Source organism: Aptenodytes forsteri, unplaced genomic scaffold (genome assembly GCF_000699145.1).
Source record: "Aptenodytes forsteri isolate BGI_AS27 unplaced genomic scaffold, ASM69914v1 Scaffold17, whole genome shotgun sequence".
In the NCBI taxonomy this organism is placed as follows: Eukaryota; Metazoa; Chordata; class Aves; order Sphenisciformes; family Spheniscidae; genus Aptenodytes; species Aptenodytes forsteri.
Genome location: NW_008795027.1, coordinates 775,768 through 788,347, shown reverse-complemented (window position 1 = coordinate 788,347; position 12,580 = coordinate 775,768). Strand labels below are relative to the sequence as shown.

At 47.1% G+C, this 12,580-nt stretch overlaps 1 protein-coding gene across 2 annotated transcripts in view; it reads left to right on the top strand.

The window, feature by feature from the left end:
• RNH1 (ribonuclease/angiogenin inhibitor 1) overlaps positions 1 to 11,977 on the top strand; it is a 14,256-nt gene extending 2,279 nt beyond the window's left edge. Inside the window, exons 1-10 of one of the 2 annotated variants that reach the window (XM_009276005.2) lie at positions 215 to 293; positions 1,725 to 1,830; positions 3,523 to 3,693; positions 5,482 to 5,652; positions 6,334 to 6,504; positions 7,350 to 7,520; positions 8,015 to 8,185; positions 9,112 to 9,282; positions 10,578 to 10,748; positions 11,180 to 11,977. In XM_009276005.2, the coding sequence (XP_009274280.1) occupies positions 1,745 to 1,830; positions 3,523 to 3,693; positions 5,482 to 5,652; positions 6,334 to 6,504; positions 7,350 to 7,520; positions 8,015 to 8,185; positions 9,112 to 9,282; positions 10,578 to 10,748; positions 11,180 to 11,267 (1,371 nt within the window). In that variant the 5' untranslated portion in view covers positions 215 to 293; positions 1,725 to 1,744 and the 3' untranslated portion in view covers positions 11,268 to 11,977. Of the gene's footprint in view, positions 1 to 214; positions 294 to 1,724; positions 1,831 to 3,522; positions 3,694 to 5,481; positions 5,653 to 6,333; positions 6,505 to 7,349; positions 7,521 to 8,014; positions 8,186 to 9,111; positions 9,283 to 10,577; positions 10,749 to 11,179 lie in introns of those variants that run through there. The other variant, XM_009276006.2, reaches the window with a different exon arrangement.
• Positions 11,978 to 12,580: the final 603 nt, after the last annotated feature.

Here is a 12,580-nt window from a genome sequence, read left to right as displayed (position 1 = left end):
CCCTCCTTGGGAGGGGGGGGGGGGGGGGGGAGGAAAAACCCTTTTTTGATCTGAGGGAGATGAAACAGGAAAAAAAATACAGTAAGCAAACTCGGGAGGCGTTTGCTAAATTATGTAATTGGTTTCCTTTGCGCTGTTCTCTCACTTATTTCCACTGGTTTGGGTCGGCACTGATTTTTAACACCACGTGATTGAAGCCCCTTTATACCTGGGGCTGGGATGCGAACCCACTGAGGACGTGGCCCGTGATTTCCAACAGCGCTTTCCTTTGGGTTTGAAAGGGGAGAGGCCAAGTACATACATGAGCTCTGCTAACGCTGTACTCGGTGTCCTGGTTTCCTTCGTGTGTTTTAAGAGTACCTCAGCACCTCCCTCCTCTCGTGGCACTTCCTCTCCCCACGTGGATGAGGGATTTGTTGTGGATGAAACCTGATGTGTGCTCTGATACCGAGCTCGCCTCTGTGAAAAGCTTAGTTTGGGATACCCTTGGTTTTATGGTAGCAGGAGGTGACTGAGAGGGGGGAAGACAGTGATGAACTGCAGTTGGTAACGCCTGGTGTCTTGGGTTTTTTTCACCGTTCACATTCCAATGTGATAGCTCAGGAGATTTTTATTTTTTTTTTACAAATACCCTGTAGTCTGAGTCATGTTAGCAAAGCCAAGACACCAAGACGGCATTTTGTCACCTACTGGAGCACTGCCTTTAATACTATCCCTTGTAGACTCAGCCTAGAGCTCAGCTGTTGGCCTTGGCATATTTTTGTGCATGTTTATCTGGAGCTGCTCTGCAAGGTGCTGTGTTTACATCAGTTCAGAAGTGCAGTTTGACTGCAGAGCAAAAAAAATTCCTGCTTACCAGCTTCTCTGTACTTGGACTTGCCCAACCAGAGTGACCTTTCAAAGCTTGGATATCAAATCGTGGAGGAATGCTTCTCCCATCTGCCTAGCTTCCACCTCTCACATACAGACACGTGGCCAGCAGAATTTTTAATCTAAGCCCAGGCAGTTCTCACGCTCATCTTCCTCATTCACCCTCATTCTTTCAAAAATACCCTAATTTTAAGTATAGCTTGAGGTCCCACAATCAATCAGGTGTGCCACACTGGTAATACTCAGTGGCTGTGTGGCTCAGTAGTGCGATAGTGAGAGAGTGGCACCAGTGCCTCTAAAAAGCTCATTCTGGTTAAGCTCCCTTGGAGAGGGAAAGGAAGCAGCTTACTCTCGCACAAGCAGCCTTCAGATAGCAAGCTGTTGCCATATCTCTCCAGGATCCATGTGCTTTTTGCTTCTCGGAGGAGGGCCTTGCTAAGTCCCAGACAAAACCACTCCCAATGCTGCTGGCTCGTACTGGTGCTTGCAGCACGCTGGTGTTGGAAAAACACAACCTGTCCTCTTTGCACAGTGTAGCTTGTGGCTGAGAGCTGGGGGCATTGAAGAGGATTGTTGCTTTTCAGTCAATGAAAAGAATGTTTGATTTAATTTTTAATTTTTTTTTTTTTTTAATTTTCAGATCTTATCTCAACTTGGAGCTTGAGCTTGTGGCTGAGAGCTGGGGGCATTGAAGAGGATTGTTCAGTCAATGATGTTGGAAAAACACAACCTGTCCTCTTTGCACAGTGTAGCTTGTGGCTGAGAGCTGGGGGCATTGAAGAGGATTGTTGCTTTTCAGTCAATGAAAAGAATGTTTGATTTTTTAAAAAATTTTTTTTTTTTTTAATTTTCAGATCTTATCTCAACTGTCAAAATGGAGCTTGACATCCAGTGTGAGGAGATGAGCCCATCTAGATGGGCTGAACTTTTGTCCACAATGAAATCCTGCAAAACCATCAGGTAGTAACTAGTTGTGTATCATCTCTTCTAAGTAAGAACTGTTGTGTTTCTCTCCTGTGTTTTTCAGCTGCAGAACTGTTGACCTGTGACTTAGAAATTGCACAGTAACAGAAATGATTCTACCTATTTTTATCCAGAAAGTTAATTTAAAGGGGGCAAAATTTTTTCAACTACAGATAAACATCCTTTGGTGTGAAGTAATGCTGCCCTTGGCGTGCCATAGAACTCAGCTAGGTAATGTGGTTATCTAAACATTTGACCACTGTTTTGGTAATTCTGTCTTTCTCCCTCAAGAGAGGGAAGACGTCTCTCTGTGCTCATTAGGTTGCACACTTTCTGGGCTGCAGGTCAGATGCTGTCAAGTAACTGTTACTTAATGGTCATGCACAAGCCACATGCCATCAACTTTTAATTCTTCACTTGGCCTTCAAAAGTACTTGCTGTGTGTGTTGAGCAAACCAGTGTGAGGGAACCATCTCCTGGAGTGTAAGCTGTAGGACAGGGTTCAGAAGAGTTGCTTCTCCACTCCTCCCCCTCTTCTAGTTGGGAATTCACGCCCCATGGGCTGGCATCATCTTGCTTGGGCTGGAGAGGATGGGCTGCATCTAGCCAGTGATGGCTTGAAGGAGGTCAGGCAGGTTAAAGGTGGCTTGCTTTTGTTTTGCGAAGGAGCTTTTTGCAGGCAAGCTTCATGGGCCTGACCTTGACTTCCCAAGGTCTGCCATGGGTGGCAGAAGGCAGTGGGATGGTTGTCTCCTGGGCAGAGGCTGGGTTGCTCAAGACATAGTGGATGAGAGTAGCTGCAGCAGGGATTGTTAATTGGTGTTGAACACGATCCCATTGGGAGCCAAGTCTTCTTGCTCCCTTCTTCAGAGGGAGGGAAGGAGAAGCCTACTAGAGCCTCAGTTTTCATAGCGTTGTCTAAGGAGAAATGACCAGGCAACTTTTGGCAGTCCTGGCTGTGGCTGTACCTGGGGCTGTAGGGTTCTTCATGATACCTTCTTTTTGCCGCATGTCTTTTCTGCCTCCCTGTACACCTCCCTGCCTGTCCTGGGCTCCTGATCCTTTCCTTGGCTCTTCTTCCAATTCAGCTTCCCCCATCAATTTAGCAACAGCTAGAAAAATGCTGATGTCCAGTGAGAAAAGGCACTGCCACACTGCAAACTCGCAGTTCGTGTACTGAGAGTCACACCAGAGAGAGACGGTGCAGACCGGTGTGACTCACCTACACGAGATCAAACTGCCAATGGGTGTCTCTGGGGCTGGCTGAAGACTCAGCCTGGCTGGTCTCAGTGCAGAACCAGTCTGACAGCCTGTAAGCTGGTTAGATGTGGCTTCAGACACCAGGTGGTTTGTCACTATCAATGTTTAAATGAAGGTGCATCCTCCAGCTGAAGCCCTGCCAAGGGGGGAATGACTTGAGTCAATGTGCCTTCTTCTGCGCAGCACTGGGGGGGTGTCCATGGCTTGCAGAACTGCTGTCCAGCCCCTCCTGTACTGCAGCCCTGCAGAGAGAGAGCACGTCTTGGTTTGGGCCATGTATTGCCCAACAGGCCACACACATACTTATGGAGGCGTCCCAGGGACTGCAGAGGAGTAAATCGCCCACTTTGCTTTCACAGGGAATACTCCAGCTGGGGAGAACAGAGCAGTCCTGAGGACTAAAGTGCTCCTTCTCTCCTTCTCTTTCAGGCTGGATGACTGCAATCTCTCCAGCAGTAACTGTAAGGATCTCTCCTCCATCATCAATACGAATCCGTCCCTCACAGAGCTGAAGCTGAACAACAACGAACTGGGAGATGCAGGCATTGAATACCTGTGTAAAGGGTTGCTGATGCCAAGCTGTAGCTTACAGAAGTTATGGTAAAGCCCTGTTGATCGTCTTGCTCTAACATGCTTGCAGTCTACTGCAGGTGAAGTCATGAGACAAACTAGTATGTGATGGTAGTAAGAGCCATGCCGATGCATCTCAGCAATTACCTAGGTCAGATGGTTGGAAAACCCCAGAAGTTTTTATCTAAGTGGTATATTTATTGGAAGACTCCAGATCATCATCAGTCTGTCTTCTTTTGTCTGCCAGCACCGAGAGAAGGACAGGTAGAGTTTTCCCAGCCAAGCGAAGGCTTTCTGGAGACTTTCTTTAGAAGAGGTAGCAGATCTTCCCCTGGCCTAGGCAGTTGGATTATCTGTTTAGGCTGGTTTAAACAAAAGGATGACCACAGAGGGCCTCACTCTGCCATTAGCACATACCTGACATTTTCACAAATGCATTTTCAGAGGGCTCTTCTGCCAGTTGTAAGCACAGCATTTAGCGTCTGGTCCAATTTGCTCGCTCCTTTCTCTAGGAGCCAAGCAAAAGGGTGTTCTCATGAGCCTTGGCGTTTCAAGAGCTGTCAGTCTTTCTGCACTCTATCAGACTGGCTCTGCCTCAAGCCTGGTCTTCTCAGTTGGGCAGGGCCAGCTTGGTTCAAGACAGCATGTTTTGCAGAGGCACTAGCACCACATTATAGCATTAGTGGGCTTCCCTCAGCAACCCCTCAGCTGGTGCAGCAGCTTTAGTCAAAGCTGGTGGCTGCTGCCCCTGCTCCTCAGTGACCCTCAAAGAGATGCTATCTTGTCTGTCCAGCATCTCTTCTGCAGGGTACTGGAGTCCTCCAGCTTCTGATGTGGGTTTAGGATCTTCATGACACTACCTTGTAAAGATCATTTGCCTTTTAGATCAGATATGCCTGCTTCAAAGTCCTTGTGCTCCCTGCAATGAGGACTCACTGACAAATAGAGGGAAAGTTGACTGTGAAACTAATCAAACTGCAATTCTCTGATGGGCCTTCAAGAAATAACTGTGATACTCTGTACTGGAAGACTAACACAAGTAAAGTTTCAGAGAGTTTGTCCTAAGCTTCAAACTTCTCCAGATGCTCAAGTAACAGCCTGGATTAGACTGTTTCAGTTCTGTAGAAACATAATTGTCCATTTCTGGGGTTCTGGTAAGGTGCCTTAGGGAATAAAAGAGCAACCAAACCCAAGTCAAACTTGGTACCACCATGCACAACACCTCTCCATTGCCAGAAAGTCTTGTCCAATAACTCTAAACACCCCATAGCAATACCAGCACAGTTCCTACGCTACTTCTCCCAGCCTGAGTGCTGAAGGATGAGCTTCATAGATCCTTCTTGTAGTATACCATTAAAATTCTAAATGATATCCAGGGATTTAAGCCAAGTTGGACAAGATTTTTACTTTTAGCTACTCTGGATCACGTTTCCAGAGGGGACAAGAAATCATAAGATGCCATTGCTTTATCTCTAGGATAAGCCCCGTGATGATTAGAACACTTCTATAAAGCAGTTGCGGTGCTGCTTAATGTAGGCTGGATCCTTCTTCTGCTAGAAGTGCTATATGAGCGATTACACTGAAGGAAGCATGGCAGCTATTGTTCGTGCTACAGGTATAATACTAGCTGATAAAATATTTTGGCACACCTGTAAAATAGCAGTACTAACCTGGAGGTTAGGCTTTCTAGAGGGTTATACACTGTCAGTGTCATGGTGTCCTTTCCAAGCTCAAACCTCAGCAGATGCACCTCTCTGAGAATAGCCTCTGTAATTCTGGGGGTGCATTTCCCTCACCCCGGTTGCCTCTCTCCTTCAGGCTGCAAAACTGCAATCTGACGAGTGCCAGTTGTGAGACTCTTCGCTCTGTCCTCAGTGCACAGCCATCCCTGACAGAACTGCACGTAGGTGATAACAAACTGGGAACTGCTGGAGTGAAGGTGCTGTGTCAAGGGATGATGAACCCCAACTGTAAGCTGCAGAAGCTGCAGTAAGTAGTCACTGGGCTTGTTTTGTCATCAGACCGATCATGCTTGTCTTTCCCTTGAGACAAGCAGGAGTTTTGTTGCCAGATGTGGATTTCTTCATGTTTTATCTGAAACTGTGTCATGCTTACTCATGCTGGTAGGTCTCGTGGGTTTGTAAGAGCTGGGTGTTCCCATAGGCTTTGTTTAGCCCTCCTGGCAGTGGTGGCTATTAATGCAGCACCTCTCAGACACCCGGGGAAGGTCTGATTCTGCTGCACTTGGTCCTTGTTTTGTGACTTGTTTTATGACTGAGCAGGACCCAGGTCTATTTGCAGCCCCTAGCTCCTCCCGGGAAGGCTCAGTGGCGAGGCTGTGTGATGTGTTGCAATGCAAAACTCAGTCGTGTGTTCCAAGGCAGCCTGTGCATTGGTTTAATGGAGGACTAGTGTAAAAATGGGGTGTGTAATTAGTCTTGCTAGGGTCCCCTGCGGTCTAGTTTAAGAATTAATGCTTCCTGAAATGAGCAGGGAGGTGCTGTTAAAAACTTGTACGGTTATCTCTATTTTCATGCATTGTCTGGTCTCAACTCATGTTGGCATGTTTTCTGCCCTGGCTAACACACACTTGGCCCAGCTGATGTCTTGCGGGTAGTGGGACATGGTGAAGACGGTTGATTCTTCCCCGGGCTTCTTTTCTTCTCGCAGGCTGGAGTATTGTGAACTCACATCTGATATTGTGGAAGCTCTTAATGCTGCTCTGCAAAGCAAGCCTACCCTGAAGGAGCTCAGCCTGAGTAACAACACGCTGGGAGATACAGCTGTAAAGCAGCTGTGCCGGGGACTGGTGGAAGCAAGCTGCAACCTAGAGTTACTACAGTAAGGAAGAGCTGGTCATCTCTAACTGCAACTAGTCCTGCTGCTAGTCATACCATCCATAAGACAGGAAAAATTATTGTCAGGAATGCTTGAAATTTATGCCAAATTTTTTTGCTGGCTCAGATTTCTGTAACTGCAAACAAACGTCTGGGGCTTTCAGTTTTTGGGGTTTTCTGACCTTTTTTTAGCATGTGATTCTGCGCTCACTCTTATGCCTGTTGGTACAGTGTGAGCATGTACCCCAGGTTAAACCTGCAATTACAAGGGGTGACTGCTCGCCAGTATCTGAGAGCAGAGGAGCAATCGCTCTCAGTGGCTCCAGTTCTTACCCCTGAATTACCAGCCAGCTGAGTATATTCATTCAGATTCCTTTTTTGCTTCAAAACAGAGATGCTGGATTTGGCCTCATATCTGGGATAAAGCCCCTGAAGGGGTTTAGGGGAGAAGCACGATTCGTTTTATCTTGCCCCTGTGCTTCAGCAGGGGTTGGCTGCCAGGGACTCACTGTGTGATACAGCCAAAAGTTCCTCTTAAAAAGGACAGTCGATATAAAGGGGGAGTTTGGCAAAAACAATCCTTGTGTTAATGGATGTAAATGGCTGGGTCAGAGTAAAAGTGCCCTGCAGCCTCATGGAGTTGCAGGAGCGGTGTGTTGCCTCACCCAGAGCCTGTCTAGGATACCTGTATCGTCTCTGAGCCTTGCAGGGTCTAGCAATGCCCAGCTGAGCTGCACTGGTTTGCAGCAAGGAACCAGCCCATAGCCCCTTCTCAGTCTGAACTGGGGGTGTTGTGTATTTAACACAGTGGGTCTGGAGCAGCAACTCCAACTGTGCTTTTTTCTGCAGCCTGGAGAACTGTGGCATAACCAGCGATAGCTGTCGGGAGATTAGTGCTGTTCTCGGTAACAAGTCATCACTGATAGATCTCTCTGTGGGGGATAACAAGATCGGGGACTCTGGTCTGGCTCTGCTGTGCCAAGGACTGATGCATCCTAACTGCAAAATCCAGAAGCTATGGTAAGGGTAGGCAGAAGTTACTTAAATCCCTCTTGCAGCCTCTGAGCTATCTACTTTGTGCTGCTGGTTTGCTAAGCGGAAAGTTTCTCAGTTACACCCCCTAGTGAAATAAGGATGTCTCTACTGCAAATTAGTTACTTCTCAAAACTGGGTAGAGGACACCATGAACGAGCAGGACCACACTGAAATCACTTGGATCAAATTCTGGGGAGACGGTGAATGGAAATTTGTGATAGCATTGTCTTGGCTTCCTACTGAGTTATCTGTCTACTAGAATTGCATGTTCCTATTTCTTTTTTGTGTTACAAACAGAGCTTTTGGTGCAACGGATGGAAAGTAAGAAGAAAGATGTGTGGTATGATGCAGGAATGGGTTTTGTGAAGGATAGAAGAAAAAGAGATGATGTAACCAGAAATTCAGAATACTAAAATAGGACTTTGTTTTCTAATCTAAGTCATTCTTGGGGGAAAATAATATTTTGTTCTTCCCTGCAGGTTATGGGACTGTGATCTCACAAGTGCTAGTTGTAAAGATCTCTCCAGACTCATCAGTACAAAAGAGACCCTCACAGAGATCAGTCTGATAGACAATAACCTGAGAGACTCGGGGATGGAAATGCTGTGTCAGGCGCTCAAGGATCCCAAATCTAAACTACAGGAGCTATGGTAAGCTGCTGTCAAGTTTCACATACCCACTGCCTTCTTTGGAGACCTCACTGAAGAAAGATGTAGGTGAAGTAATGCCCACCAGATAGATCCTCAGTTGCGATGGTTCCACGAACAACTCATGCCAGTTGTTACCTAAAGGGTTTAGACTTACAGAGCTAAAGGGATTTGTATTTCTAAACTCGTAGCACTTTGAAGATCTGCCCCATAGTCGTCCTGTTATAAGCAACAGGAGACCAAGCATCACTTGCAGAGCTTCTGTCTAATATGTTTTATCATGCAACAAATGGCAGCTAAGAGACTTTCAAAGTTTGAAAAGCCTCATGTAATAGCAAAATGAGTGCTGTGATCAGATATCTCAGGTTCTCCACTGGGTCCAAGCTCTCTCACTGATGAGACAAAAGAAGGCTCTAATGACATAAACTGTTCTCAGCATCCTCTCTGCTGACAGCATTACCTTTTAGGCTGGGATGGTCTGGTATCACGTGGCTGGGAGAGGGAAAATTGTTCTTTCTCACAGAACTTGAACAAGTAGCACGTGAACTTTCCTACATTGCAAGTTCAGCTCCTGCCCCCAGCTGTGTTCTTCCCCTGCCCTGGTGGCCTGGGAGTTGATGAGGTGCCTCAAGAATGCATGGTGGAGCTGAGAGTGACTGTGAGAGCAGCATGCTTGTCTCTGATCATTCCTGTGCTTTATGGACAAGTGCCTTTCCTAGGTGCACACTCCGAGACAGACGTCCCAAATAGAAAGAGTGGGAGAGGTGCTGCTTAGAAAGGATTGAGCAGATGGGGGGTTGAGACGAGTACAGTGATTGTGGGAAGGCTTTGGTTCCTCTGTTCCCACTGTCCAGGCTCCTGTGAAGCAAATGTGAAGAAGTGAACAGTGTCTGATACTCTCTAGATCTCATATCACTTTTGCCTTGCAGGATTAGGGAGTGCGGTCTCACAACTGCTTGCTGCAAGGCTGTCAGCTCTGCTCTCAGCGTGAACAAGCACTTGAAAGTACTGCACATGGGCGAGAACAAGTTGGGAGATGCAGGTGTTGAACTCATGTGTGAAGGGCTGCTGCACCCTAACTGCAACATCCAGTCCCTATGGTAAGGTGCACCCTCAGAAGTCATCTTCTCCTTTGCTGTGTTACCCTTCTTGCTGTGTTACCCTTCCAAGAATGGCATGCAGACAGAGGAAGGTAGCAATAGATAGTAGCATGGTATTTTTTTGCTCACATGAAACAATTCACACCACAAACTGATGTTTAACTAGTCCACTAGCAAGTAAATGGAACCCACAAGTGCTTCCATGTATCCTGTCACTCATGGTCTCTTGCAAGTACAGGCTGTCACCCATGCAACGGTTCATTCATAGCTGTCCACAGGCACTCTGCCAGGTGCAGAACTGAAAGTTCACGGTGCAGTGTACCTTCAGGATCTAAAGCAAAGTGTGGAGAGGCTGGAGGGATTTTGCTTTGTTCTGTGAGCTGCTCGCTGTAGAGCTTCCTGTGCCCTTCTCTGAACTTGCCCACACGGCGTCTCTCAGGTGGGACACTGAGATGGAGGAACTGCTGGTCCAGGTCTGGCACGTTAATTCCCGTGCTTGCCAGTCGCAGTGCAAAGCCTGCCTGAATTCACCAGTTGCCTTCTGCTTTCCATAGTCTCTATGGGTGCCAGCACAAGTGCTGGTCCAGCCTCATCTGTAGGAGCAGGAGGCCAGCTGGAGCATCACCTTCAGCCCTGTGGTGGGACTCACCTTCCCCATCTGCTTGTTCCCTTCCCAGGCAGGCACCGAGCTCTGGACTGGTGTGGCTGTGGCCTGCGTGATGCTTGCGGCACCGTGCTTGTCTCCTCAGCATCATTTGACACAAGCCAGAGCTGTGCTCCGATGCCCAAAACTCAGTGAGTGGGTTGAGCAGATGAGTTGTGGGAGACATCAGTAAGACTTGAGGTCTCTGCCCAGAAAGATATGTTTGCTGACCAGTTAAAGCTACTTGGTTCTCAGCAGAGAGGCCTCAGTTGCCCTTTTTAAAGAGATGGTTGCAAGTCTCAAGTAATAAACTTTAGAGATCATTTATGATCAGTTTAAACCAAAGAGAAGATTATGCATGATGTTGAAGTTGGCAATATCTTCTTAGGGTTCTTTCTCCCCCTGTAGCCACACGCTGCTAAGCTTTAGGGAGGACTTTCAGGTGTTCAGCAGTCACCACAAGGATGGCTGTCTCTGTGGGAAGACCACGGACCAGCCCCTGCTGATGTCTTGGAGATGCCAGCCTAACGGGGATCTCTGGTCTGTGCTAGGGATGTCCGCGCCTGCTGCCCAAGTGTGGGCTGGTGGGCCGGTCTCTCGAGCCATCGCTCACTGCACTGGCCTCTCCCTCCTCTCCATCCTCTCCCTGCAGGCTGGGTAACTGCGATCTAACGGCAGCCTGCTGTGCAACCCTCGCCACCATCATGGCTACCAAGCAGTGCCTTACAGAGCTGGACCTGAGCTACAACTCTCTGGAAGATGAAGGCATCAGGAAGATCTGTGAAGCCTTGAGAAATCCCAGCTGCAATGTGCAGCAATTAATGTGAGATGTTTGTGGTCCTGCTTGCATTCCCCCTGGCAGGTGGTGAGCTCCAGTGAGCTGGGGGGGCTGCAGGGAGGGGGCTGTGAGCACCAACATGCTGGGAATTGCACCTGAGGGCAACTGGTGACCCAGGGGGGGTCAAATGCCATCTCCATGTTGCAAAACACTCCTTGTCCCTTCCAAGTGACGTGACCACAGTGCCTTGATCTGCTTTGGTCCACAGGGCCCAAGAACAAGGAGAAGGTGGTGCTGGGGAGAGAGTAATAGGGTCCTATGTTATAAGACATGTTTCTGGCTGTTGGGCCAGACTCTCCAACCTAGACAGGGCCCTTCCTGTTATGCGATCTTCCCATACCAGCCATTTGTGCATCTTTCTCTTTCCTTAACGGGAGGATGCTCACTAAACCGCTTGCCTTTTTGTTTGGGTGTAGTTTGTACGACATTTTCTGGAGTTCTGAAGTGGATGATGAACTGAGAGCCCTGGAAGAGTCCAAGCCTGAAGTGAAGATCATTTCTTGAGTGGTGACTGCCTGCAGAGCAACGTCAAAGCAACATCCTCTTCTTAATCTGAACTTTTTCATACATAAAGCTAATTAACTTAATAGAGAATTTGCTTGTACCAAAAATGTTTGTGGATTCCCTGAGTAGGTGTCTGGGGAGCTGATCATCCTTCTGTGCATCTCTGGATGTACTAACTCCGAGGCTCGCGAAAGCGTCGTACATTTTCACTGCAGCATTACTATCCTTGAAATAAACAATTACTGGGCATCTTCTAGAAGTGGGTCTCTACCCTTTAGGAGCTCTTTAATCCTATAATCCTTTCTAACGCATTAGTTAGGCTTTAAAGAGAGCTCCTTTCCAAAGGCAGGAGGCGAACTACCTACTGTATTATTACTGGGTGGTGTTTTTGCCAGGTCTCTGGGGAAGGCTCTCCAAAAAAACAAATGTTTTTTAATCTAAAATGGAGCTCTCCTCTGCCTTTCCCTAGAAGAGTTCTTGGAAAAGCAGTGGTGGCCAAGGCACTAAAGAAAGAAATGAGCAGCTTAACACTTCAAAATTGGTGTCCCTTGAAAAGTGGTTTTCCTACAAACAAAAGATGCTGTGTGCATTTCTGCTAGTACGGGAAATGATTAAATGGTTTGATGTGTTTGGCAAGAGTGGTTCTACAGGAGTCTATTTGCAGATAATTAAATACTTCATTTTCATACTTAGAAAAATAAGCTATATCTGTATATTTCTCCTTTAAGACCAATCTATCACTTCTGAACTACAATACTACTAAATACCTTGTTTTACATGTTTGCTTTTGGCAAGTTCCTAGCTGAAGCACGTCAGAAGATCTTAGTTAAAGCCTTAGGTGGACAGCAAGCCTAGAAGACATTCCTCTGGTTTCAGGGGACACTGACTGGGTTTTCTTGCCCAGAGTTTTAATAAACCTTGTTCCAAGGGAAAATGCAGCTGTTGCACACCTAAAACACAGAAGAATGAATGTAGCTTTAAAAATGTAGGAGACAAACCTGGCGTTGCCCTGGGGTGGCCTTGCAGGAGGAATGTCAAAAAAATTCTGTTCCCCAGCATCTCTCTTCCTAGAGCAGTCACTTCGTGTTTTGTTCACTTGCAAATCCTGCCTGGGCACCCAAGTTAAAGGTGTCCTCCAGGCTTTGGCTTGTGATGCTCACACGTTCATCCTGTAGAAGCTGTAACTGGCTTTTCTTTGACTTAAGGAAAGCTTTGCCCTAAGCATAGTTTCTACAGTAGCCTTCACAAATCTCAAATGGTGCTTGAGAAGTAGCTTACTTGTGTCTTCAAGCAGGTGTGAAGGATAGGATTTG